This window comes from Notolepis coatsorum (assembly GCF_963971535.1).
Source record: "Notolepis coatsorum genome assembly, chromosome: 8".
NCBI classification, from domain to species: domain Eukaryota; kingdom Metazoa; phylum Chordata; class Actinopteri; order Aulopiformes; family Paralepididae; genus Notolepis; species Notolepis coatsorum.
This window is the reverse complement of record NC_140172.1, coordinates 19,381,068-19,406,297: the sequence shown is the minus strand read 5'-3', so window position 1 is coordinate 19,406,297 and position 25,230 is coordinate 19,381,068. Positions and strand designations below refer to the sequence as shown.

Here is a 25,230-nt window from a genome sequence, read left to right as displayed (position 1 = left end):
ATACAATTGGCTGTATCAGAGGGTGGGAGAAGCTGGCGGGGTGGGTCCGGGTCGTTGTAAACAGCGACTCCTACAGTTCGGTCGGGGCGCCTGCTAAGCGCGGATTGGACGTGAGGGGGATAGTGTGGTCCTCCCACATGCTACGCCCTCTCAATGAGAATCCGCGCTGCCAGGTGAAAAGAAGCGGTGATTGGCTGGACGTGTGTCGGAGGAAGCACGTGGTAGCCTCCACTCTCCCAGATGATCTGACTGTGGGGGGTAAGTGCGCAGCGACCAGGAAGGGACTGGGAATTGGCATACGACTAACATTGGGATGGGAGAAAATCGGAGGAAAATGGAGGGGGAAAAAGACCAATAAAAAAAAATAAAGATGAATGAAGTAAGATTTTGATTATTTGAAATATGGCCTGTGTAGACTAAACTATGCACAGAATTATGTCAGTCTACAAGGTCCGGATTCTACATGGTCCGGCAATGTAGACCTTGTAGACTCCACTACAGACCAATTATAAGTGAATGTTCATGCATTTTTAAGAAGGGCTACTTCTAGGGGTGCACGACGATATTGATTTTTTGACCCCGATACCGATAACTTTATGCTCCTCAAGCCGATAACCGATATTTATTGTATTATACAATTTATTTTTTAATGTATATTCCTGTCGTTTTGACCTAACCAGACAACCGAAACAAAAGCCAAGACAATAGTTTTGACTGATAAAGTGACCATATTTTTTTTTCCAAATGAAAATTCACAATCCGTCAACAACTTATAATATATCCAACCTAACAAGTCACCTGCAACATCACCACCGCTACGATGGTGTTAAAAGCCTACAACGACGGCGCGAGCACGCTTGTACCCATTGACGAGGCGTTTGCTAAATTAAAGATGTTTGACAGAAATGACCCAAGGGCTCAAGCCGCTACCTTTTAAGCAGTGCTTGGTGGTGCAAATGAACCTGGCTACTACGGAGCAATAAGTGACTGCGTATTCAACCAAGGGTTGCATCACAGTCATGAAAGGGGCTAAATTTGGAGCAGCTTTAGCTCCTCGCGCGTCGTCGACTCGTCGTAGGCTTTTAACACAATAACACACCATCGTAGCGGTGGTGATGTTGCAGGTGACTTGTTAGGTTGGATGTATTATAAGTTGTTGCCCTTTTCCCTCCTTGTGGAACTTCTGCATTGCATTTGTTACAAATAGCAAGCAAACTTTTTTCCTCTGAAACTATTCCGACACTACCGACGCCATCTTTGTTGTTTACGTCTGTGCTGCTTCAGAAACTTATGTGGCTACCTCACAGCCAAGAAAGGGAGCGCTGGATTTGTGCAAAACGCCCGCTTCCTAAACCACACGCTATCAGTCGTACCACAGTACTGGCAAAACGGGAGGAGCCTATAGTAAAAACAAACGCCCTTCATCCCAATTCACCCACACCGCATTTTTTTTTACCAAAAAATATATTATATTATCGGAGCTATTAATAACGTTATCGGGTTTATCGGGATGACGTCATAATTGCTGATATCGGCCCGATAATTATCGGCCCGATACTTATCGTGCATCCCTAGCTACTTCCACAAAAAAACAAAGAACTCAGCAAAACATCTCAGTAGCACCTTATCTAAATGTTCTATTTCATATATGGAGATTCATATTTATTTATGTATTGCATGCATTTCTACATTTTATTTCCTATTTTGTTTATTCATCCCAGTAGGGCTGGGCGATAAAACGATAACGATAACTATCGCGATAAATTATTTCCTTGAAATAAACATGAAACGTGGTCGCAAAGTTTCGATATATCGATTTTCCAAGCTTGGATATGAGCACACGCACTAACAACCAATCAGTGAAGGAGATGGCCGAGAGCGAAGGAGACCCGGAAGGAGACCCAGAGGTAGGACTCACTCAACAACAAGGCTTGCTAGGATAACTAGCTTGCACGGCGCTGTTTTATATATTTACGTGCCGAGTATGTGTGTGGCGTGAATTCTGAGGCCACGTTTATAGTAGTGTGGGGTATACAGTGGACGTCGTTTCAATATATTGTGGCGGAAGAGAGTATTTTAGTGTCATATTATTACATTGTCATGAGATACTCCGCTTGTCGGCTAACTGCTAACGTGCGCGGACTGATGACGACATCAACTCGACTCGAGACATTCGCAGCAGCATAAGAAGTTAATTAAACATGTCAGACATTATATCGACGATAATTATCGATATCGAATTATATGAATATAATTTTATCGCGATAACGTTTTTGGTCATATGGCCCAGCCCTACATCCCAGTATCTTTCTTTCTTATGTGTGGAATTCTACAAGGCATGTAGGTGTATATGTGTTTGAGGATGATATCCTTCAAACAGGCAATAGTGATGATATAATTTGGGCAGTGCTGAGCTGGGTTACTTTCCTCCAGTGTATTTGTCCCCCGGCCCCACCCAATGGCCCCATGCACACATGCACACACACACACACAAATCTAAGTACATTTTTTATTATTATTTTTTTTTATGTTCGAAGCTTGTGCCATCGAACGAAGCTTCGAAGTATTTAAGACAGCCCTAGTGTAGCCTATAGTGTATACCTAGTAGTGTAGCCTATATAGTGTATACCTAGTAGTGTAGCCTATAGTGTATACCTAGTAGTGTAGCCTATAGTGTAGACCTAGTAGTGTAGCCTATAGTGTATACCTAGTAGTGTAGCCTATAGTGTATACCTAGTAGTGTAGCCTATATAGTGTATACCTAGTAGTGTAGCCTATAGTGTATACCTAGTAGTGTAGCCTATAGTGTATACCTAGTAGTGTAGCCTATATAGTGTATACCTAGTAGTGTAGCCTATAGTGTATACCTAGTAGTGTAGCCTATAGTGTTGTAGCCTATAGTGTAGACCTAGTAGTGTAGCCTATAGTGTAGACTAGGGCTGACCCCGATTAGTCGAATAATCGATCGAAAGGAGCCGTAGTCTACTGCCAACCTCTTAGTCTAATGATTTTTTTTTTATTATTATTAAAAAATGTATATATATTATCATTCTTTCCAAAAGCAAAGGGGCCTAGAAGCGTGGCTAACGCTAATGGCGCGCATACCAGAGAGGCTAACTGACTAAGAAAACGGGCACAGAGGCACTGAAAGAGGATTTCACCCATCTAATGAACACACTAGACTAGTGTCTAACTACACACCCTCAAGACCCCTATGCTCTGCATCTTCTGGCCGTCTCACACCCACTCCTATCCGAGCTCCGGGAGGTTCATCAAGGAGGAACCTGCCTTTTCTCAGTCCTTGCCCCACAATGGTGGAATGAACTACCCACCCCAGTTAGGACAGCTGAAACCCCGTCCAATATTTTGCCATCAACTAAAGATGCACTTCTTCAACCATTATCTGAAATAATAATAATAATTAAAAAAATCGAACCCTAACTAACCTTACTGTCATGCACTTGTCCTAATAAACGAACCTACACTGTAGCACTCAACACTTTGATGAACATTGTTACTTAGCTGATAGAGTTGTGCCCTTCCTGATGACTTGTCGTACAGAACTTGTAAGTCGCTTTGGATAAAAGCGTCAACTAAATGTAAATGTAGACAAATATCAAGATGTATCCATCAGTGGACAAATTGCATGCTTTCACAGAGGACAAGAAGCCTTCAGTCGACTCCTTCAGACATTAACTCATTCGGGCCCAAACTCGCCAACGCTTGAGTGCCAAACGCGATCATTATTTCTTTTATTCAATATTTCCATTCATTATCCATCCAGGGAGCCTGGTGTTATCATAGGGAATGAGTCATGAGATCCCAAAAGTGCAATACCAGCCACATCCTACCAGGCGGCGGTATCGAGCACCCTTTGAAACTCTGTCTTGGCTGTGCGTCGATTATATAGGTCCGGGTGGACTTTTCCATGTCGGGCAAGGGGAGCGGTTGTCCCGATCGGCTTGAGGAGCGTCAAATGCTCCAGATCAGGGGTCGGCAACCTTTTTGACATGAAGTGCCAGTTTGAAATGCTCTTGTTAACCCATTCCCCGCCAATAACGCTGTTCAGCGCTATTGCCCGCCATGCGTTGTCTGCCAATAACGCTGTACAGCGTTTTTTAGATCAATATTTCATATTTTCGTCATGGTATTCATATTTCCTTCACGGAGGCTGGTCTGATGCTGTTTGAGCCGGCACAACTCTGCAACGCTTCAATACTGCCACCTGGTGGCTGATCGGCGAGTTGCAACCGGAAGTCGATAATTGTGACCCCGGTGCGTCTCCCTATTCCTGTTATATTTTTAATATAACGTTGATCGGTGTCAACCGGCATTTGATAATCTAATATATGCATTTATGTCTATATCTCACGTTCTAGGAAATACTGCAGAAAACGATAAAAACATATTTATACGGTATTTTTGTGTGAATGAAAAAGTTAAACGTTCCTACATCCTGAACGATAGATAATCGATGTTGAATGGGCCATAGTAATGTCAATTTAGCAATACAATTTAAAAAGTTATAGCCCTGCAAAGAAGGTGAACATCTCCATAGACTTATAGCACTGGCAGATGCAGATGTATACCTAGTAGTGTAGCCTATAGTGTATACCTAGTAGTGTAGCCTATAGTGTAGACCTAGTAGTGTAGCCTATAGTGTACACCTAGTAGTAGCCTATAGTGTAGACCTAGTAGTGTAGCCTATAGTGTATACCTAGTAGTGTAGCCTATAGTGTACACCTAGTAGTAGCCTATACTCTATAGTGTATACCTAGTAGTGTAGCCTATAGTGTATACCTAGTAGTGTAGCCTATAGTGTATACCTAGTAGTGTAGTCCAGTGGTTTCCAAAGTGGGGCTAGGGGTCGCGAGTGGGGTGGTCGCCAGATGATTTAAATATATATATATATATATTTTCTTTTTGAATGCAGTCAGGCCCCTGAACTTAGAAGCAGGCCAGGCCAGTGTTTCTGGTTGCAGCGGCGCAATAGTTAGATAACCTAGGTGGGGAACAACCAGGAGATCACTGCAACTCACGCAAGTTGGAGAACTATTTCTCTCTCTCTTTCTTGCTCACACACACACACACACAAAGGGAGCCGCAGAATGCAGGAAATGAAGTCTTTGTAACAAAAAAAAATCCTGGTGGGGGACCCCCAGATCCCCCGCTTAAAAAGTGGCCTGACTGGGGCTATATTTCGCACTATATTTCCTGGCCTGAATGATTTCCCCAGTCCGGCCCTGGTTAAAAGCCTCCAATGCTTATTAGTGTGTGTGCGTGCGTTTGAACGTTTGCATCAACCATACATTTCCAATTATCATTTTTTTTAAATAATTATATATATATATATATTATTTGTTTTTGCTCCTATAATAGTGGGGGTCGCGGCTCTCTGACACAGTTTTTTCGGGGGTCGCGGCCTGAAAACGTTGGGAACCCCTGGTGTAGCCTATAGTGTATACCTAGTAGTGTAGCCTATAGCAGGGGTTCCCAAACTTTTCAGGCCGCGACCCCCAAATAACGGTGTCAGAGAGCCGCGACCCCCACTATTATAGGAGGTATATAAAAATGTTTTTATATAAATGGAAATGTATGGTTGAAACATGCAAACGTTCAAACGCACACACACTAATAAGCATTGGAGGCTTTTAACCAGGGCCGGACTGGGGAAATCATTCAGGCCAGGAAATATAGTGCAAAATATAGCCCCAGTCAGGCCACTTTTTAAGCAGGGGGTCCCCCACCAGGAATTTTTTTGTTACAAAACTTCATTTCCTGCATTCTGGTGCCCTGATCATAACACCACATATTCATTTTATAATTCTAACCCTTTAAATGCCAGTGTGTGTGATGGCATATATTTGCAATATATCAAATGCAAAGTAGATATTTCTGGGCAGGATTATTACAGGCTAGCATGTGTCAATGATTAGCAGTCCCGCCTTCACCAATCAAATGCGGCTCCCTTTGTGTGTGTGTGATAGTGATGTGACGATTCATCGATTTGCATCGGTGCGCCGGGCCGCCGGCATAAACGTTCACGATGTGAGTGCACCGGTGGAATAAGTCTGCATCGGCTACAATTCAGGCTGAACTCGCGATGCATCTTGTATGGAAGCAAATGAGTGCCATAAGTATTTGAATTTAATCAGACACCGCATTTATAGCATTGAAAATAATTACTTTGAAAACATGTATAATAACTTTGAAAACATGTATCTGAATTTTTTCAGACACCGCATTTATAGTTCCAGACACCGCATTTATAGTTTCAGACACCGAATTTATAGCATTGCAAATAAATACTTTGAAAATCATGTATCTGAATTTTTTTGCTCAGAGTTTACCAAAAATGCAGTGTTAATAAAAAAATTCGAATGCATAATAAAATTCAATGTAAAAATGCAGTGTTCATTAAAAAATTCGATGCATAATTGCGGTGTATATAATTCGATGTCAAAAATTGCGGTGTGTGGATTTCGACGTAAAAAACCCAACATCCGGGTTACCCAGACAGGATAAAGCAATCGAGCTGGATGTGATCGAACTGACTTCTGGCCTATCACTGCACGGCTTTGTCAGTCATGTGATCACAACAACCCAGGAAGCCACGCTAGTCAGTTAGTTGAAGTTCTGTGTTCCGTGTTGCAATAAACGTTCAACGATGTCAACAAAACGGTATCTTATTACCGCTTTCCTCCCGACGACAAAGAGAAGAGAAGGTGGCTGAAGCCTGAAGTTGATACAGTAAGTTTGATCTCAATGATAAACAATAATTAACAGGTAGGCTAACGGCAGGCACCACTACGAATTGAAAATGGGGGACCCTGATGTAAACAAGACGAAAGTCTTTCTCTGGTCTGCATGATTGCATCCCCTTAACAATTGTGTGTATTGAGCCGTACTGTATTGTACCCATTCTGCAATCTGTTAAATAAAGTTTTCAATCATTCATTCAGGCTAGGCTAACATTAGGTACTACTACTAGTTAGGTAACGTTAGCTAGAATCCAAATCGAAAATCAAGAATCCAAATCAAAAGTCTTATATAAGGTTATGAGATGAACATGTATGTTATGTAGGTTATGAAATGAATATGTATGTAATATGTAATAAAAACGCAGCTCAACGTATACATTTGATCTAGAACCCCGTTTGTTGTCCCCTAACTGTTATACGAAGATGGCCGGCGGTCTCGTGACAACCAGAATACAAAACATTACCTGTTGTTATTGTTAAGTCGCTATCTTGTGATAGTAACATGGTCGTGGTGTGAATTACCTCAAATTAAAGTATTTTTGGATGACATAACACAGTAATAAGAAGGATGGCAAGTGTATGATGGCATGCATGTACAATAATGCTGTGTAGTATACCCTAATTATATTTATTCTTAATGTACTGTATATATATCCACATGCGTTTGTACATATAACTGCATATAAACCGTTTACATATCTGTAGATACTACTATATCTATATCTGTACATATCCCTTACCTACTCTTACTAGTTACGCTGCTGGCCAGTATGACTACCATAGTGTCTTTATACCTGCTGTATCAATGTACATAATAATACTACAACTCTGTACATACATATGATCTGATTAGCATTATTACTCAGTAGTACTGATTTATATATTTTAAACAATATAATGAATTAAGGTTTTGTTTTATTTGTCACATAAGGTACATGTACATTACAGTGAAACACTTGGTTCTGTATGAGCCTCCTGAGATTGTGCTTCATAGAAGTTTTTCTAGAAGTTAGACATCTCTTTGATCCAATGACCTTGTAGTAGACAGAAATCTATTTGTTTGTTTCTTCATATCACAGTTTACAATTTATTTTCTTTTTGCAGGCATGACTTCACCCCAACATCCCCTGAGTGGAACATGGAAAGAGTGTTGACCTTGATGTTTATCGTGGTCTTTCAACCATATTGTTTGTTACTGTTTAATAAATTGTTTGTTACTGTTGATGTTTAATAAATGTTTATCGTCGTCTTTCAACACCCTGCCTCAGACTCCTATCCATGGTAACTCCCAGCTATTACTAAAGTTGATTTCAAGACGTGACTCGGGGGCGTTCCAATGGTGCGTTCCAGCAGAGGTGTTCATTGACTCCAGTGTTTATTATGTATTTTCACAGCAGAAAAACACTCAAGTTATTCCTTTCTTCCGTTCAGAATCAGCCAGCCTGTTGTATATTGAACAGCCCAGTATATGTATTAGGGATGCACAGTATGGACGTTTTTTCAGCCGATAACGGATCACTACCTGCTGCTCATGGCGAATACTGATAACTTCATAACCTGTAGTTTATACACAACTGAGGGTCTACAGATATAAAGGACAACAACCAATCAGCGCACTTGTCTGCCATAAAAACATAATACATCTGTAAAATAACAAGGGAACAAAGGTGAATTGTGCCACATTTATTTTAAACGTGTTTTATGTTTACTCTGGTGTTTAAATTTCTGTGAATATAGTTTGTATTGTGTACTGTTTACATTTTGTACAATCGTCGTTTCTGTAAATGAGGGAAACCTCATTTTAAATAAAGGTTGAAATGAAAAAATTTGGTTACAGAAAAAGACCTAACCTCTCTTTCTCAGTCATCAGATAGAACATGCTCACAACATTGAACAGCAGCAATGTAGATCTCACAGACTGGGATGCAGCTCGTAGGTCAACAGCTTCTCTTAAAGCAGCCATTAGTCCATCAGTCAGTGGGCTCTCTGTGTTTGGGACAATGACACTAGAGTGGCCACCAGGAGCAAATCCACTGTTCTCCCACTCAATCTGAGGAATATCCACACCCTAAAAACAACAGAAATAGAAAGCCTTATTTGTGGTATTAATGATCTTGATAGACAGCAGCAGTAAGGTGGGCACTTATGGCTTTTGAAATCTGTATGCTCCTACTCATTTATCTTTCTGTTTTCACATACTGTAACTCATTTTCTAGGACTATAAGCCCTAAACCACTGCCCATGTTGTTTAGCAAATGTTCATGGCTCTTATTCTGACCTACACTTTTGTAATTCACTCAGCATATGAATTGTTCCCACATGTAAGAGAAATTACATTTTCTCATCAGGAAACCTTTCTTATGCATTTGACACATCCCAACTTTTGCCATACAGTATAACTATGCTATAGTTCAAATATTTTCACCTATTTACCTTGCTGTCAGATAGCCCTTTCTGGTGGGGAACAGGCTTTATAGCCACCTACAGTATGCTCTCTTAAAAGGGTGCTCTGGGATGAAAATACAGGGGAAGTTCAATGGAGTCTGGTAGGTGTTTGCAAGAGCATGGATAGCGGTTTCAGTTTTTGAGTGGCTGAGGGATCAATACTATTGAAAGCATTGAAGTTGTAAAAATTGGACAAAGTTACCTCCATGTTATCAGAAACTGGAATTGGGTGATGGATTCGTCCCAGCTCCCACAGCTGATTTAGGGTCATATGGCCTTCTGTTCTTATAGGATGATTTGCCCAGCCACTGCGGAATGTGTCCAGGTCATCGTGAAGCCGTGGCAGGAACACATAATGGCAACAGAAGAGGTGTGTAGCATTGCCAATGTTGAGGAACCCCTCTTCTTCAAGGTAGTGTAGAGCATCATAGTAGATGACTGTAACAGCTGTCCACATGTCTCGCCATAGCCTCTCTATCCTGGAAAATTGCGAGTTTACCAGAACATTTTAAAGTTAAAGGACAGGGAATGGCAATATTTGCATTTGTGGCAGATTTGACATGGAATTATTATGTATGTATAATAAACAACTGATCATGTAAGATCTCAGCAGTTTCTTTTGTTGAGAAAAGGTTTCCAGCAACCACAAATGCACAGATGGATTTTATTTTAAATGCAATCCAATGATCTGATGTTTATTGTGTGTATTTCTTTATCTACCCTTTCATGAGTCATTATTGTCAGTCCAAAACAAGAGATTATGTTTTTGTAACATGTTTCTAAAACATTATCTTGTGTTATTTACATACTAAGACAATAGGTGTGACATACAAATGTAATTCGACACACACTGCCCAGCAAAAACTGTACATTTTTATTTTTGCAGCAAGGAAGAGATTGTTTAATTTGCATGATGAAGAGGTCACAGTTAAGTACCCTTTGACTGACATCAACTCCCACCGTAGAGAGGAATTTTACCTCACACTATTGCAAATAACAGTACTGCTTCTAGTAGGTATATGTGTAGCAAACAGTACAGTTCTGGCATGGCAGCAGTGAGATGGTGTCTTTCAACTAGCAATCTCTGATCTTTTGGGTTTACCGTTGGTTGTGAACACTCTTGCCAGATATAAAGCTGCCCCTTCCAGTGCCACGGACTGTAAACATGAGACGTGGAACGTCCACATTTTCCACCCCCTGATCAGCTCGTACCCTAAAATATACCAACAATTACAACAAAGACCACATTAAGTGTTGGTTTCAATTAGGGATGCTCGATATTGGCTTTTTTACCGATACCGATATTCCGATATTGTCCAACTCTTAATTTCCGATACCGATATCAACCGATATCAACCGATACCGATATATGCAGGGTTTCCCCGTCCAAAAAACTGAATAATTTCAGGTAACTAATAATTTCACTGGATATATACATAACAAATATTGTTATTGTTTTTTTTTTTTTTTAAACCGATACCGATATTTTCCGATATCACATTTTACTGCCGATATCGGCCGATAATATCGGTCGGCCGATAATATCGGACATCCCTAGTTTCAATGGCCCCCCACTGCCTCAGGAAATATTTACCTAAGAGGGAAACCAAACTTCTTGACAGATTCTTGGAAGAAGGCCAGATAAATAAATTATATTTTCATCAGTCTACAGCATTGGTATTGTGTAGTGTTTGGTGAATTTATTGTATATATTATATTGTATATAAGCTAGTTGAAAGACACCATCTTACTGCTGCCATGCCAGAACTGTACTGTTTGCTACACATATACCTACTAGAAGCAGTACTGTTATTTGCAATAGTGTGAGGTAAAATTCCTCTCTACGGTGGGAGTTGATGTCAGTCAAAGGGTACTTAACTGTGACCTCTTCATCATGCAAATTAAACAATCTCTTCCTTGCTGCAAAAATAAAAATGTACATTTTTTGCTGGGCAGTGTGTGTCGAATTACATTTGTATGTCACACCTATTGTCTTAGTATGTAAATAACACGAGATAATGTTTTAGAAACATGTTACAAAAACATAATCTCTTGTTTTGGACTGACAATAATGACTCATGAAAGGGTAGATAAAGAAATACACACATTGAACATCAGATCATTGGATTGCATTTAAAATAAAATCCATCTGTGCATTTGTTGTTGATGGAAACCTTTTCTCAACAAAAGAAACTGCTGAGATCTTACATGATCAGTTGTTTATTATACATACATAATAATTCCATGTCAAATCTGCCACAAATGCAAATATTGCCATTCCGTCCTTTAACTTTAAAATGTTCTGGTAAACTCGCAATTTTCCAGGATAGAGAGGCTATGGCGAGACATGTGGACAGCTGTTACAGTCATCTACTATGATGCTCTACAGTACACTACCTTGAAGAAGAGGGGTTCCTCAACATTGGCAATGCTACACACCTCTTCTGTTGCCATTATGTGTTCCTGCCACGGCTTCACGATGACCTGGACACATTCCGCAGTGGCTGGGCAAATCATCCTATAAGAACAGAAGGCCATATGACCCCAAATCAGCTGTGGGAGCTGGGACGAAAGCCTGTTCCCCACCAGAAAGGGCTATCTGACAGCAAGGTAAATAGGTGAAAATATTTGAACTATAGCATAGTTATACTGTATGGCAAAAGTTGGGATGTGTCAAATGCATAAGAAAGGTTTCCTGATGAGAAAATGTAATTTCTCTTACATGTGGGAACAATTCATATGCTGAGTGAATTACAAAAGTGTAGGTCAGAATAAGAGCCATGAACATTTGCTAAACAACATGGGCAGTGGTTTAGGGCTTATAGTCCTAGAAAATGAGTTACAGTATGTGAAAACAGAAAGATAAATGAGTAGGAGCATACAGATTTCAAAAGCCATAAGTGCCCACCTTACTGCTGCTGTCTATCAAGATAATTAATACCACAAATAAGGCTTTCTATTTCTGTTGTTTTTAGGGTGTGGATATTCCTCAGATTGAGTGGGAGAACAGTGGATTTGCTCCTGATGGCCACTCTAGTGTCATTGTCCCAAACACAGAGAGCCCACTGACTGATGGACTAATGGCTGCTTTAAGAGAAGCTGTTGACCTACGAGCTGCATCCCAGTCTGTGAGATCTACATTGCTGCTGTTCAATGTTGTGAGCATGTTCTATCTGATGACTGAGAAAGAGAGGTTAGGTCTTTTTCTATAACCAAATTCTTTCATTTCAACCTTTATTTAAAATCGTAAGCCTCTGAGGTTTCCCTCATTTACAGAAACTACGATTGTACAAAATGTAAACAGTACATAATACAAACTATATTCACAGAAATTTAAACACCAGAGTAAACATAAAACACGTTTAAAATAAATGTGGCACAATTCACCTTTGTTCCCTTGTTATTTTACAGATGTATTATGTTTTTATGGCAGACAAGTGCTCTGATTGGTTGTTGTCCTTTAGATCTGTAGACCCTCAGTTGTGTATAAACTACAGGTTATGAAGTTATCAGTATTCGCCATGAGCAGCAGGTAGTGATCCGTTATCGGCTGAAAAAACGTCCATACTGTGCATCCCTAATACATATACTGGGCTGTTCAATATACAACAGGCTGGCTGATTCTGAACGGAAGAAAGGAATAACTTGAGTGTTTTTCTGCTGTGAAAATACATAATAAACACTGGAGTCAATGAACACCTCTGCTGGAACGCACCCTTGGAACGCCCCCGAGTCATGTCTTGAAATCAACTTTAGTAATAGCTGGGAGTTACCATGGATAGGAGTCTGAGGCAGGGTGTTGAAAGACGACGATAAACATTTATTAAACATCAACAGTAACAAACAATTTATTAAACAGTAACAAACAATATGGTTGAAAGACAACGATAAACATCAAGGTCAACACTCTTTCCATGTTCCACTCAGGGGATGTTGGGGTGAAGTCATGCCTGCAAAAAGAAAATAAATTGTAAACTGTGATATGAAGAAACAAACAAATAGATTTCTGTCTACTACAAGGTCATTGGATCAAAGAGATGTCTAACTTCTAGAAAAACTTCTATGAAGCACAATCTCAGGAGGCTCATACAGAACCAAGTGTTTCACTGTAATGTACATGTACCTTATGTGACAAATAAAACAAAACCTTAATTCATTATATTGTTTAAAATATATAAATCAGTACTACTGAGTAATAATGCTAATCAGATCATATGTATGTACAGAGTTGTAGTATTATTATGTACATTGATACAGCAGGTATAAAGACACTATGGTAGTCATACTGGCCAGCAGCGTAACTAGTAAGAGTAGGTAAGGGATATGTACAGATATAGATATAGTAGTATCTACAGATATGTAAAAGGTTTATATGCAGTTATATGTACAAACACATGTGGATATATATACAGTACATTAAGAATAAATATAATTAGGGTATACACAGCATTATTGTACATGCATGCCATCATACACTTGCCATCCTTCTTATTACTGTGTTGTGTCATCCAAAAATACTTTAATTTAGAGGTAATTCACACCACGACCATATTACTATCACAAGATAGCGACTTAACAATAACAACAGGTAATGTTTTGTATTCTGGTTGTCACGAGACCGCCGGCCATCTTCATATAACAGTTAGGGGACAACAAACGGGGTTCTAGATCAAATGTATACGTTGAGCTGCGTTTTTATTACATATTACATACATATTCATTTCATAACCTACATAACATACATGTTCATCTCATAACCTTATATAAGACTTTTGATTTGGATTCTTGATTTTCGATTTGGATTCTAGCTAACGTTACCTAACTAGTAGTAGTACCTAATGTTAGCCTAGCCTGAATGAATGATTGAAAACTTTATTTAACAGATTGCAGAATGGGTACAATACAGTACGGCTCAATACACACAATTGTTAAGGGGATGCAATCATGCAGACCAGAGAAAGACGTTTGTCTTGTTTACATCAGGGTCCCCCATTTTCAATTCGTAGTGGTGCCTGCCGTTAGCCTACCTGTTAATTATTGTTTATCATTGAGATCAAACTTACTGTATCAACTTCAGGCTTCAGCCACCTTCTCTTCTCTTTGTCGTCGGGAGGAAAGCGGTAATAAGATACCGTTTTGTTGACATCGTTGAACGTTTATTGCAACACGGAACACAGAACTTCAACTAACTGACTAGCGTGGCTTCCTGGGTTGTTGTGATCACATGACTGACAAAGCCGTGCAGTGATAGGCCAGAAGTCAGTTCGATCACATCCAGCTCGATTGCTTTATCCTGTCTGGGTAACCCGGATGTTGGGTTTTTTACGTCGAAATCCACACACCGCAATTTTTGACATCGAATTATATACACCGCAATTATGCATCGAATTTTTTAATGAACACTGCATTTTTACATTGAATTTTATTATGCATTCGAATTTTTTTATTAACACTGCATTTTTGGTAAACTCTGAGCAAAAAAATTCAGATACATGATTTTCAAAGTATTTATTTGCAATGCTATAAATTCGGTGTCTGAAACTATAAATGCGGTGTCTGGAACTATAAATGCGGTGTCTGAAAAAATTCAGATACATGTTTTCAAAGTTATTATACATGTTTTCAAAGTAATTATTTTCAATGCTATAAATGCGGTGTCTGATTAAATTCAAATACTTATGGCACTCATTTGCTTCCATAATCTTGTTGTAGCGTCAAAACCAGGGAACAAACTTAACTTTGGCAATACAATGAATGAATACGATAGTGTAGACCTGATACTGATAATAATACTAATAAAAAGAGTATTGAACCGTTTTTAACAGCTGGGTATCGAGAATAACACTAGTAAAGACGTTTATTTTGACATTCTGATTTAAGAACTTTCTAAATAAAATTAAATGTATCTGACTGCTTGTATTAATTGATGAAAAATTAGCCATGTGCAGTAATATAGATTATAAAATTGAGGATGTAATATATTATTGATATATTATTTCTAGGTTGTTTGCTAGCCAGTACAGTAAAGAAAATCTCACCTTCTACATTCAGGAGAGATATAGTCCGAAGCTGGCTTAACAGTGAGGACTCTTTCTCCTTGGGAATTAGGATTCCTCCTGCTCTACACCAAGCTTTTGGTATAACCTGTTTATCCCATACTACTCTCAATAACCTCCACAAGAATCTGAGTACATCAGGCACACTTTTATAAACCCGGTAGTGGACTCTATTCGCCCCTGGGGCTTATATATTATATATATATTTGGCCAGGTCTTGCTCGAAAAAGAGATCTTTGATCTCAAGTGACTACCTGGTAAAATAAAGGTTAAAAAAAAAATATATATATATATATATCGGACTTTATACAGTAAGGTCCATAAATATTTGGACATTGACAAACATTTTCACAATTCTGCCTCTGTACAACACAATGGACTTGAAATTAAATCAAGGTGTGCTTCAAGTGCAGACTTTCAGCTTTAATTTGAGGGTATTCACCAAATCAGGTGAACAGTGTAGGAGTTTCTACATGTGCCCCAACTCAACTAAAAAAGGTAATTGGTCAAGCTAACAATCCATAAGTATTTCAGATATCCATAGTTCCCTTGTTTAGTTTGGAGAACCTCAAGTATCACTTTGTTTGTTTACATTTTCACCTCCTGACAACATCTGATCAACCTCTAAGGCCATGTCCAGACTAAACCGATTTCGGTCGTATCAGGCAAAGTATTTGATCTAGGGATGTCCGATATTATCGGCCTACCGATATTATCGGCCGATATCGGCATTAAAATGTGATATCGGAAAATATCGGTATCTGTTTTTAATTTTTTTTTCTTTTTTTTACATTTCTATAACCTTTATTTACCCAGGCAAGCAAGTAAGAACAAATTCTGATTTTATTTATTGTCAAAAGTATGCATAATGTTGTGTTAATTCCACAACAAGAGATATGTAATGTTAATTACCTGAAATTATTAAATTTTTGGGGGGGGGGGGAACCCTGCATATATCGGTATCGGTTGATATCGGTTGATATCGGTATCGGAAATGAAGAGTTGGACAATATCGGTATCGGTAAAAAAGCCAATATCGAGCATCCCTAATTTGACCGTTTTTGCACCTTTCATCCACACGGAACTGCGTTCTGGCAGCCTGAAGACGCTACTTTCTGAGACCGGCTTCCAGAGTGCGCAATTCTGAAGACGCTCCCCTTTTGTCACCATCTTTACAAGCCATACGCGTCTTCTCCTGAACCGATTACGCGATAGCCCACCTCTCCCTTAACCCGCATGTGCAAACTCAGCCAAACGTCACCAACCACCGTCGACAACAGATTGACATCTCCCTTACAGTGTTACAGAAGCTATTGAGCTTGATTGGGCTTTTACAGCTAAATGTACTTTTTCTGAAAACCCAAGTAGTAATAATAATAATAATAATAATCTTCATTTATATAGCACCTTTCATACACTGAGTGCAACTCAAAGTGCTTAACAGAGACACGTCTTCTTTAAACAAGTCAAGAAGAAACAACACAATAAGTCAAGAAAAAACTAGAATACCATAAGGTCCAAAAAAGTATAATACACTCAAAATAAATAAATGAATGCATGCATGCATGCAACACTCCCAGAAGGTAAGGAAAAACTCACTAAAACCTAACAATAGAAAAAAATGCACCACAGGCAATGTGGAGGAGAGAAACCTTAGAAGGGCCATTCAAGGGGGGATCTCCCTTCTTAGATGTCGGTGATATTAGTGTTGCATGTTGCATTAAAAACAGGCGAACAGTTGGTAAGCATGCACCCATGTGTGTAGTGAAACACAGATGAGTGCATGCGATAGCAACTGAACATTTAATTTTTTTTATATAGAGCTGATAGTGATAACAACTGAACATTTTATAAGATTAAAGATAGAACTGATAATAGTAGTAGTAGCCAAGCACATACTGTTCCATAGCATACCCCTTCAGTTGATCATGACAAATCCTCTCTTACCTTGACGATTAAAAAGCCTCCATCATTTAGTAAATAGTATCACCATGGCATGGTGTTGAGCTGTAGCCAGCAAGCTATGCTATGCTATCAACATTAGCTAAATAGCTAACCAACTAAATACAATAGACAGTGGTATCCTGAGGTAACGTTAAATAAGACAATGTTTGCTAGTCGAAAGGACTGGACACAGGTACAAGTTAAACAACAATCAATTACTTTAATACAACACAGGTAGTTTGTGGGGGCGACGTGGCGTAGTGGGCAAGGCGCTCGCCACAAATGCGGAGACGCTGGGCTCGCCTGTTCGAGCCCAGCGCTAGAGCTGCCGCGATAACCGCATTACTGCGGTATCGCTGTTGCATCACGCCCACCGCAGAGTTGGGCTGAATACCACATCACCGCTGATTTTTTTAATAATAATAAAGTAGCGCCCCCAGACGTTGGACTTGCGGCTCTGCAGATATACCCTACTCGGTTCCAAGCGACCCTATTGGGTAGAAGTGGTACCAGAAAAGTCATGTGAAACATTGCAGACCACTGATTGGTCAGAAGAGAGACGTGTCACATTGGGGTCTCTGAACAAAAACAGAAAGCCGCCATCTTTACTGCCTCGCTAAGGATGTATTTCATTCAGGATTTGTTTGCGACAGCACCAAGTGTAATAAACAGAAAAGGATGGATTCACTGTGTATTCGGCCTCATTTATTGATGAAACAAAACCGACATCAACCCAATTTACCACAGAGCGGAAAGTTTAGTGTCACAACAAGATCGCTGATGTGTTAAGTTTGTTGTTATTAGCCTAATACTAACGTCAGCAGATATACACGAGAGGTAACGTTAAACCCGGGTTGCTTGGTAGAATAGACACAATGAGGTAACGTTAGCTTTAGCACAATAGATACAACGAGAGTCTGGTTAATGTTGTTATTGATTGATTGAAACTGTGTTAAACTCTGGCTTGCTGCAAGCCCTCGGACATGCCCACGGAGCTTTCAGTGTACACAAGCGGCCCCGCCTGCATCCCCACACGGAGACAAACGGATTTCTTTTTTTGTGTGCGCACTGTGCGGTAATAACCGCGGCGGTAGGAAATATTTCGCAAATTTGTGCGGTAAGGAAAATATCAATACCGCGGCAGCTCTACCCAGCGCTCCACATTGCTTTCAGTTTAGCTGGTCGTCCGTACTAATACACATTGGCCGTATTAGGGGGTGGGAAACTGATGGGTGGGGATCTGGCGTTGTGGACAGCGACTCCTACAGGTCGGTTGGTGCGCCTGTGCAATAGAATCAGGAAGTGTCTGGGGCAGCGTGAGCCTCCCACGCGTTACTCCTCGCCACTGAGAGATCGAGCTGCGCAGGTGAAAAGATGCAACTGCTGTTATCTCAAGTACCGGAGGGGACTTGTGCTATGTATGACTTAGTCCACATTGCAGCCGGCTTATGGGAGGCAAGAAACAGCGTTCGTGACAGGGGAGGGTTGAATTGGATGATACGAAATTGGGATGGGAGAAAATATAAAAAAATGGGAGAAAAAGTGGATCAAAAAAAATACAACACAGGTAGATTGAGCCGTGGTCTCTCTCTCTCTCTCTCTCTCTCTCTCTCTTCTCTCTCTCTCTCTCTCTCTCTCTCTCTCTCTCTCTCTCTCTCTCTCTCTCTCTTTACACACCTAGTAGTAAACGAAAAAGATCAAAATCGTTTTAGTCTGGACAAGGCCTAAGTTGTGATTGACAGCGTGATGAGGACATGTCCTCACTATTAAATAGGCTCATTTTGTAGCCAAGCAGTAATTGATTAAATCACTTGTGTTTTTACTCTCAGTTGCAGAGATTCACTTAATCAGGGCTGTACGTTAACTTTTTTTGCACATAGCACTGGTGCTACAGAGGTTGATCGTTTTGTAGCACAGGCCAAAATCTAGTATAAAATGGCTCTAAAATCTCTAAAAACAACCACAAGTAGTGCAGTTCATTACTTAAATAGGTATGTGACTGGCAAGGGACATGAATCTTGCATACAGGGCACACAAAATCCAAACTTTAACAAGAAATGCTTACAGACAAATTCTTTCTTTATTTGCCCATAATGTAAAACAAAAAAAACAAGGACATATTATATCGGTTTAACAGAAGCAGTCTGAGACCAGGCATCCACACACACACACACACACACACGCACACCATTGCATTAATCAGAAGTACAAGGAACTCTGCATGAATGAAGTGCTTTATAAATAAAATGAATTATTATTATTACTTTATTTGCATATTGTCTCATTATTAGATAGATAGATAATTAATACTTTATTGATCCCGGAGGGGAATTTAAGTAGCCAGTATTTAAGTATTGAAAAACATCATAGTGTTTACTCACCTAATGCATGGGCATGCTCTAGTTCCTGTTGCCCGATCAGTTTGTTCATTGGCTTTCCATTTTTGATAATCCAAATGTAGACCATCTCGCATTCTTTGTTCGAAGCGTCCGTGTCCCCGTCAATCATCACGGACAGGTAGCGGCTTCCTCCAATTTCCTCCACCAGGTCCGACTTCATTTAATTTGCTATCGTCTCGATCATCTCTCCACATCGGACGTGGTTGTCATTAGAGATGTTCCGATACCATTTTTTCCTTCCCGATCCGATTCCGATACCTAAGCTTTGGGTATCGGCCGATACCGATCCGATACCAGTGCATACATAAAAAAAATAAAAATAATAATATTATATAAAAAAATTTACAGCTACAGATACTGTTTTATATATACTGTTTTTTAGTAATAACTAGAAAGTAATGGTATTTATTCAACAACAGGTGATTGTATAGATTAGTATTAGTATCATTAACTATGCTCAATGAGTTCACCCACGGAAAGGTTGTTGGGACATTGTTTCCGCATGGACGTTATACGCTGTTGCACTTGCTATCCAGTCTGCAGAGGCTCTGGCTAGTAGTAACGTGTATGTTGTGATTTTCGATGCAAAATAAATATTCAACATTCTCTTTTGAGACTCCTCAGACTCTTATCCTTTGGCACTAAAAGCTAAACATTGTCACCGGTATGGTTGTCCGCAAAATGTCATTAATTGCGTGCGAGAGGTCGATCAGCGACGACACTTTAGGTTAGCCACGTTAGCGTGAGCTAACGTTAGATGGAAAGACAATGTAACATTACTGCCAGTAACTTACTGGTGAAAAAGTGATTTTTCATTTGCCAACTTGCTGTACTTTGCTTGCAGGTCTGCAGCCATTATTGCTGGATTATGAATAGCCCCAAATTTAGCCAAGGTAACGTTAAAGATAAAACTAGCTTTTCAGCTAGCGCTTCAGCTAATGCTAATAACATCAGCAAGCCCCGCTCTGCCGGGATGATGGCATTTAAGAAAGTATCTGCTGTTAAAATGACAAATGGCATTGACACTTTAATTCACGGTCGATTAAAAACACATTCGTTTTATAATGCTCGCTCTCAGCACGTGTTGTTGATAAATGATGTCATATGGGATCGGAGGCTAGACTTTCGGCGTACTCGCCGATACCGATACCAGCATTTTAGGCAGTATCGGAGGCATTTCCGATACTGGTATCGGTATCGGAACAACTCTAGTTGTCATACGATGGAGTTATATCGGCTCCGTTCTTTTTACAGAGTAAAATTAGCGTCTTAAATTTAGTGAACGGCATTTCTTCCTTGGCGATGCAATATGCCACATTCATCTTAAGCTTTACCTCGCGGAGATCAGCATCATCCGCTCTGGTCGCCTGTTTACTCGAGTGCAAGAGGGTGTCGGCCCGCTCAGGGTTTTGTTTAGCGTTGAAGGCATCCCGGGCACGAATGTGTCGATGGGACGTATTATGTTTATTAATGTTATCCCTTTTTATGATATTGTTACCCACGACATAGGTAAAGATCCGATCGGATCTTTTCCGGAGCCTCCCGGCACCAGTGACAGAATAATAGCTGCGCTTCCTCATAAAAAATTTGCCACAGGAAATCATTTTTCCACTCTGCGTTATATCTGTAAATCTTGTTAATCTTCTCCTTTTGTCTCGTTTCTATTAACGGTGGTCCCTCTCGGGCTTGTTTGGGGTTTTGATCTTGTACTAATCCTTCTTTTGTTGGATTTAATACCTTAAAAAAACACTTTTGTCGAAGTCACTCAGTCAGTGTACATTGAGCTCGCGACTCGCTGGCATATTGTTCGCTAGGAATTATGGGATTTGGTGTTTGATATATGGACTCTACGCAGACGGGACATTGTTTTTAATCGCACGAGACTACAACTACCAAGTGGAATAGCGTGGCGCCGTGGCCCATTCAACTTAATACCGTCACTATTAGTGTTGTCACGATACTGGAATTTCGACTTCGATACGATACCTTGAAAAGTATCGATACTTCGATATTATTTCGATATCAAAAAATATATATATATATATATATTTTTTTTTTTTTTTTTTTAAACAAATTTAGCTTCAAATTTAGCTTCTCTCTGGTACTATAAGAGAAGATAAATATAACAATTTTAAAACCCTTTGTTTATCTTTAGATCACACATTTAAAAATAACTGTTCATCTCACTTCAATCATTTGTATTGCAAATGCAGAACATGGTATTTTCTCAAGCAGACAGATGTAAACACTGTAATCTGTGTTGCATGTACCTGACAAACTGAACTGTTTATATTACAGTTAGTAACAGTTTCGTTTTTATTTAAAGATAACGAGAGAGAGAGAGCGAGAGAGAGAGAGAGAGAGAGAGCGGTAGATAGATAGAGAGAGAGAGAGAGAGAGAGAGAGCGGTAGAGAGAGAGAGCGGTAGAGAGAGAGAGCGGTAGAGAGAGATAGAGAGAGAGAGAGAGCGGTAGATAGAGAGAGAGAGAGAGAGAGAGAGCGGTAGATAGAGAGAGAGAGAGCGGTAGAGAGGTAGCGGTAGATAGATAGAGAGAGAGAGGTAGCGATAGAGAGAGAGAGAGAGGGAGAGGGCGGTAGAGAGAGAGAGGTAGCGGTAGATGGAGAGAGAGAGAGAGGTAGCGATAGAGAGAGAGAGGGAGAGGGCGGTAGAGAGAGAGAGAGAGCAGGCAACTGCACCTCCTCATCCATCACCCTCAACATAGGGGCCCCCCAGGGCTGTGTTCTGAGTCCCCTCCTCTACTCCCTGTACACACACGACTGTGTGGCTCAGCGGAGTAGCAATACAATCGTCAAATTTGCTGACGACACAGTGGTGGTGGGCCTGATCTCTGCCAACGACGAGAGGGCCTACCTGGAAGAGGTCAAGGTCCTGGCGGGATGGTGCCAGGAAAACAGCCTCTCCCTGAACGTCAGCAAAACAAAGGAGATGATTGTGGACTTCAGGAGGTCGGGGGTCAAGGACTACAGCCCCCTCAGCATCGACGGGGCACCGGTTGAGAGAGTCAACAGCTTCAAGTACCTCGGAGCCTACATATCCGAGGACTTGACATGGACCACACACATTAACAGTGTGGTGAAGAAGGCACGACAACGCCTCTACTTCCTCAGGCGCCTAAGGAAGTTCCAAGTCAGCCAGAAGATCCTTAAGAACTTCTACTCATGTACAATAGAGAGCATCTTGACCGGCAACATCACCTCCTGGTTTGGGAATAGCACTGCACAAGACCGAAGCAGACTACAAAGAGTGACACGTTCAGCCGAACGCACAATTGGAGGGGGGCTCCCCACCCTCCAGAACATTTACTACAAGCGTTGCAAGGGCAAGGCTAAGAGAATCATTAAAGACTCCAGTCACCCGAACAACTGCCTCTTTGAACTGCTGCGGTCAGGCAAGCGATACCGGAGTCTCAAGGCGAGCACAGAAAGACTCAGAAGTAGCTTCTATCCCCAGGCCATCAGGCTGCTAAACGAACAATGAATGAACACTACACAACAACAACCACCAAACGCACATAGCACACACATCCACACGCACACACTCACTTTAAACAAACACACTGTAGCACCCACTCCACACACTTTATAGCACACACCCACTTTAAACAAACACACTGTAGCACCCACTCCCCACACTTTATATTTATGGATGAAGGATTGCACTACAACTCGTACACCTTACTGTAAATTGTACCTAAAATTGTACCTCATCCCATTTCTGCTTTGCACTAGATAGTACTGTACATTAGTACACTGCATAGTATTGTGTATTGTATATTATATGGTAACTCAGAACATTGTACATATGTCTATACCGAACACTGTGACCTCATTTTCTTCTTCTAAATTCATGCTATATTATGTTATTATGTTATTTGATACTATCTTGTCTAGCACAGTCTCTGGAGCGTAACAGTAAGAAGCATTTTGTATGAAAGTATTCTGTACTTCTGTATGACAACTATTAAAGAACTTGAACTTGAGAGAGAGAGAGAGAGAGAGGTAGCGGTAGATAGAGAGAGAGAGGTAGCGATAGATAGAGAGAGAGAGGTAGCGATAGAGAGAGAGAGAGAGAGAGAGAGAGGCTATGCTCGGAGCATTTTAGTAACGTTACATTTTTAACAAGATTGCTGCTATTTAAACACTTGATGGAAACGGGGTAACGTTAACCTTATGTCGACTGTAGTATTGTATGACCTCGACATAACGTTTAAGCGTTAACGTTACTCCGTTACCATGCATTAATTATACAAGTAGCCAGCTAAGATAATGGAGATAGCAGCAGCTAACGTTAGCTGGTAGCTGTAACGTTACAACGAATCAGCTGTTGCTATTATGCGCCATCAGTAGACAACGTATCATGTATTAAACTAGAGTTAATGGTTTAATGCTTCAGTCACAGTGACGTTGAAAGAGCAGCTGTCACGAACCTCTTTAATTTCTTTATGGAGATCGGCGCTGGCACTGCTCTAACACCGCTTGCAAATAGCATTGGGTCATTTGTAGCTTGTCCTTCGTTGTTTACTTGAAACCCGAAGTACCTCCAAACAGCACTTCTGCTGTTTTCTTTATCCACAAGCACAAGTTGCGGAGGCTCTGCATTTACCATCTTCAGCTAAAATGTTTGTTTACTAATTGAAGAAGACGGCTCTCTGTGACTCTGTGAGGGGGAGGGCTGGACTCGGAGGAGCCGGGGGGGCAAGCGCGCTGAGCGCTCTGAACAGCGTCAACAACTTGCGGTAGAACACTCGCCAGCTGGTACCGATACTGCAGAAAGTATCGGTACTTTGGGAAATGAGTATCGAAGCCGTTTTAAATATTCAGTATCGATATGTATCGATACTTCGATATTTTTGACAACACTAGTCTCTATATATTTTTGTTATGCGCCACACACACGGGCCATCGCACCAGTGCTACTGAAGTAAATCCATTCATCGCACAGACTGACGTCAGTGTAGCACGTGCAACATATATCTCACACTGTACAGCCCTGACTTAATGCTGAAAAGTTATCTACTGTATCTTTGTTTGTTACTCATATTATTATTATTCCTTCCTCCAGACCCCCCACAGTTCCCTGTGTGTAAAGAGGAGGTTCCCCCTGAGCAGCAGGAGAGGAGCCCCAGTCTGGGCCAAGAGGAGTCAGAGCCCCTGCAGATTAAAGAGGAAGAAGAGGAACTATTTCAAGATCTAGAGGAGGCTGATGGCTCCAAGATGACCTTGCACCCTGTGAAATATGAACATGATGGAGAGAATACTCTGTCCTCACTGCTCATCCAAACCCAGGACCCAGAGCTTCTACAGATTAAAGATGAACTACATCAAGGGCTGGAAGAAGCTGGTGCCTCCAAGATCACAGGACACCCAGTGAAATGTGAAGATGGTCAAGAGAACGCTCAGCCTTTCCAGCCTCTTCAAACACATAGGGAGATAAACAGAGAAGCTTACTTTTTACCCAGCACCTCAACTAAACAGATGAAAACAGAACCTGATGGAGAGGACTGTAGAATATCAGAACCAGACAGTAACTTAGATCCAGCTGGTGACTTAGAACCAACTAGAGATAGCCAGCCCCTTTCTTCAGACTGTTCTCTAATTGAGACT

The 25,230-nt window shown here is 40.6% G+C and overlaps 1 protein-coding gene across 1 annotated transcript in view; it reads left to right on the top strand.

Moving 5' to 3' along the window:
* LOC311233350 (uncharacterized protein) overlaps window positions 1–24,997 on the top strand; it is a gene marked incomplete at its 3' end in the record, with an annotated part of 71,045 nt that extends 46,048 nt beyond the window's left edge. Inside the window, exons 6-7 of the mRNA XM_084320325.1 lie at window positions 24,689–24,855; window positions 24,953–24,997. Of these exons, the coding sequence (XP_084176451.1) occupies window positions 24,689–24,855; window positions 24,953–24,997 (212 nt within the window). The remainder of the gene's footprint in view (window positions 1–24,688; window positions 24,856–24,952) is intronic.
* Between the last annotated feature and the right edge of the window lie 233 nt (window positions 24,998–25,230).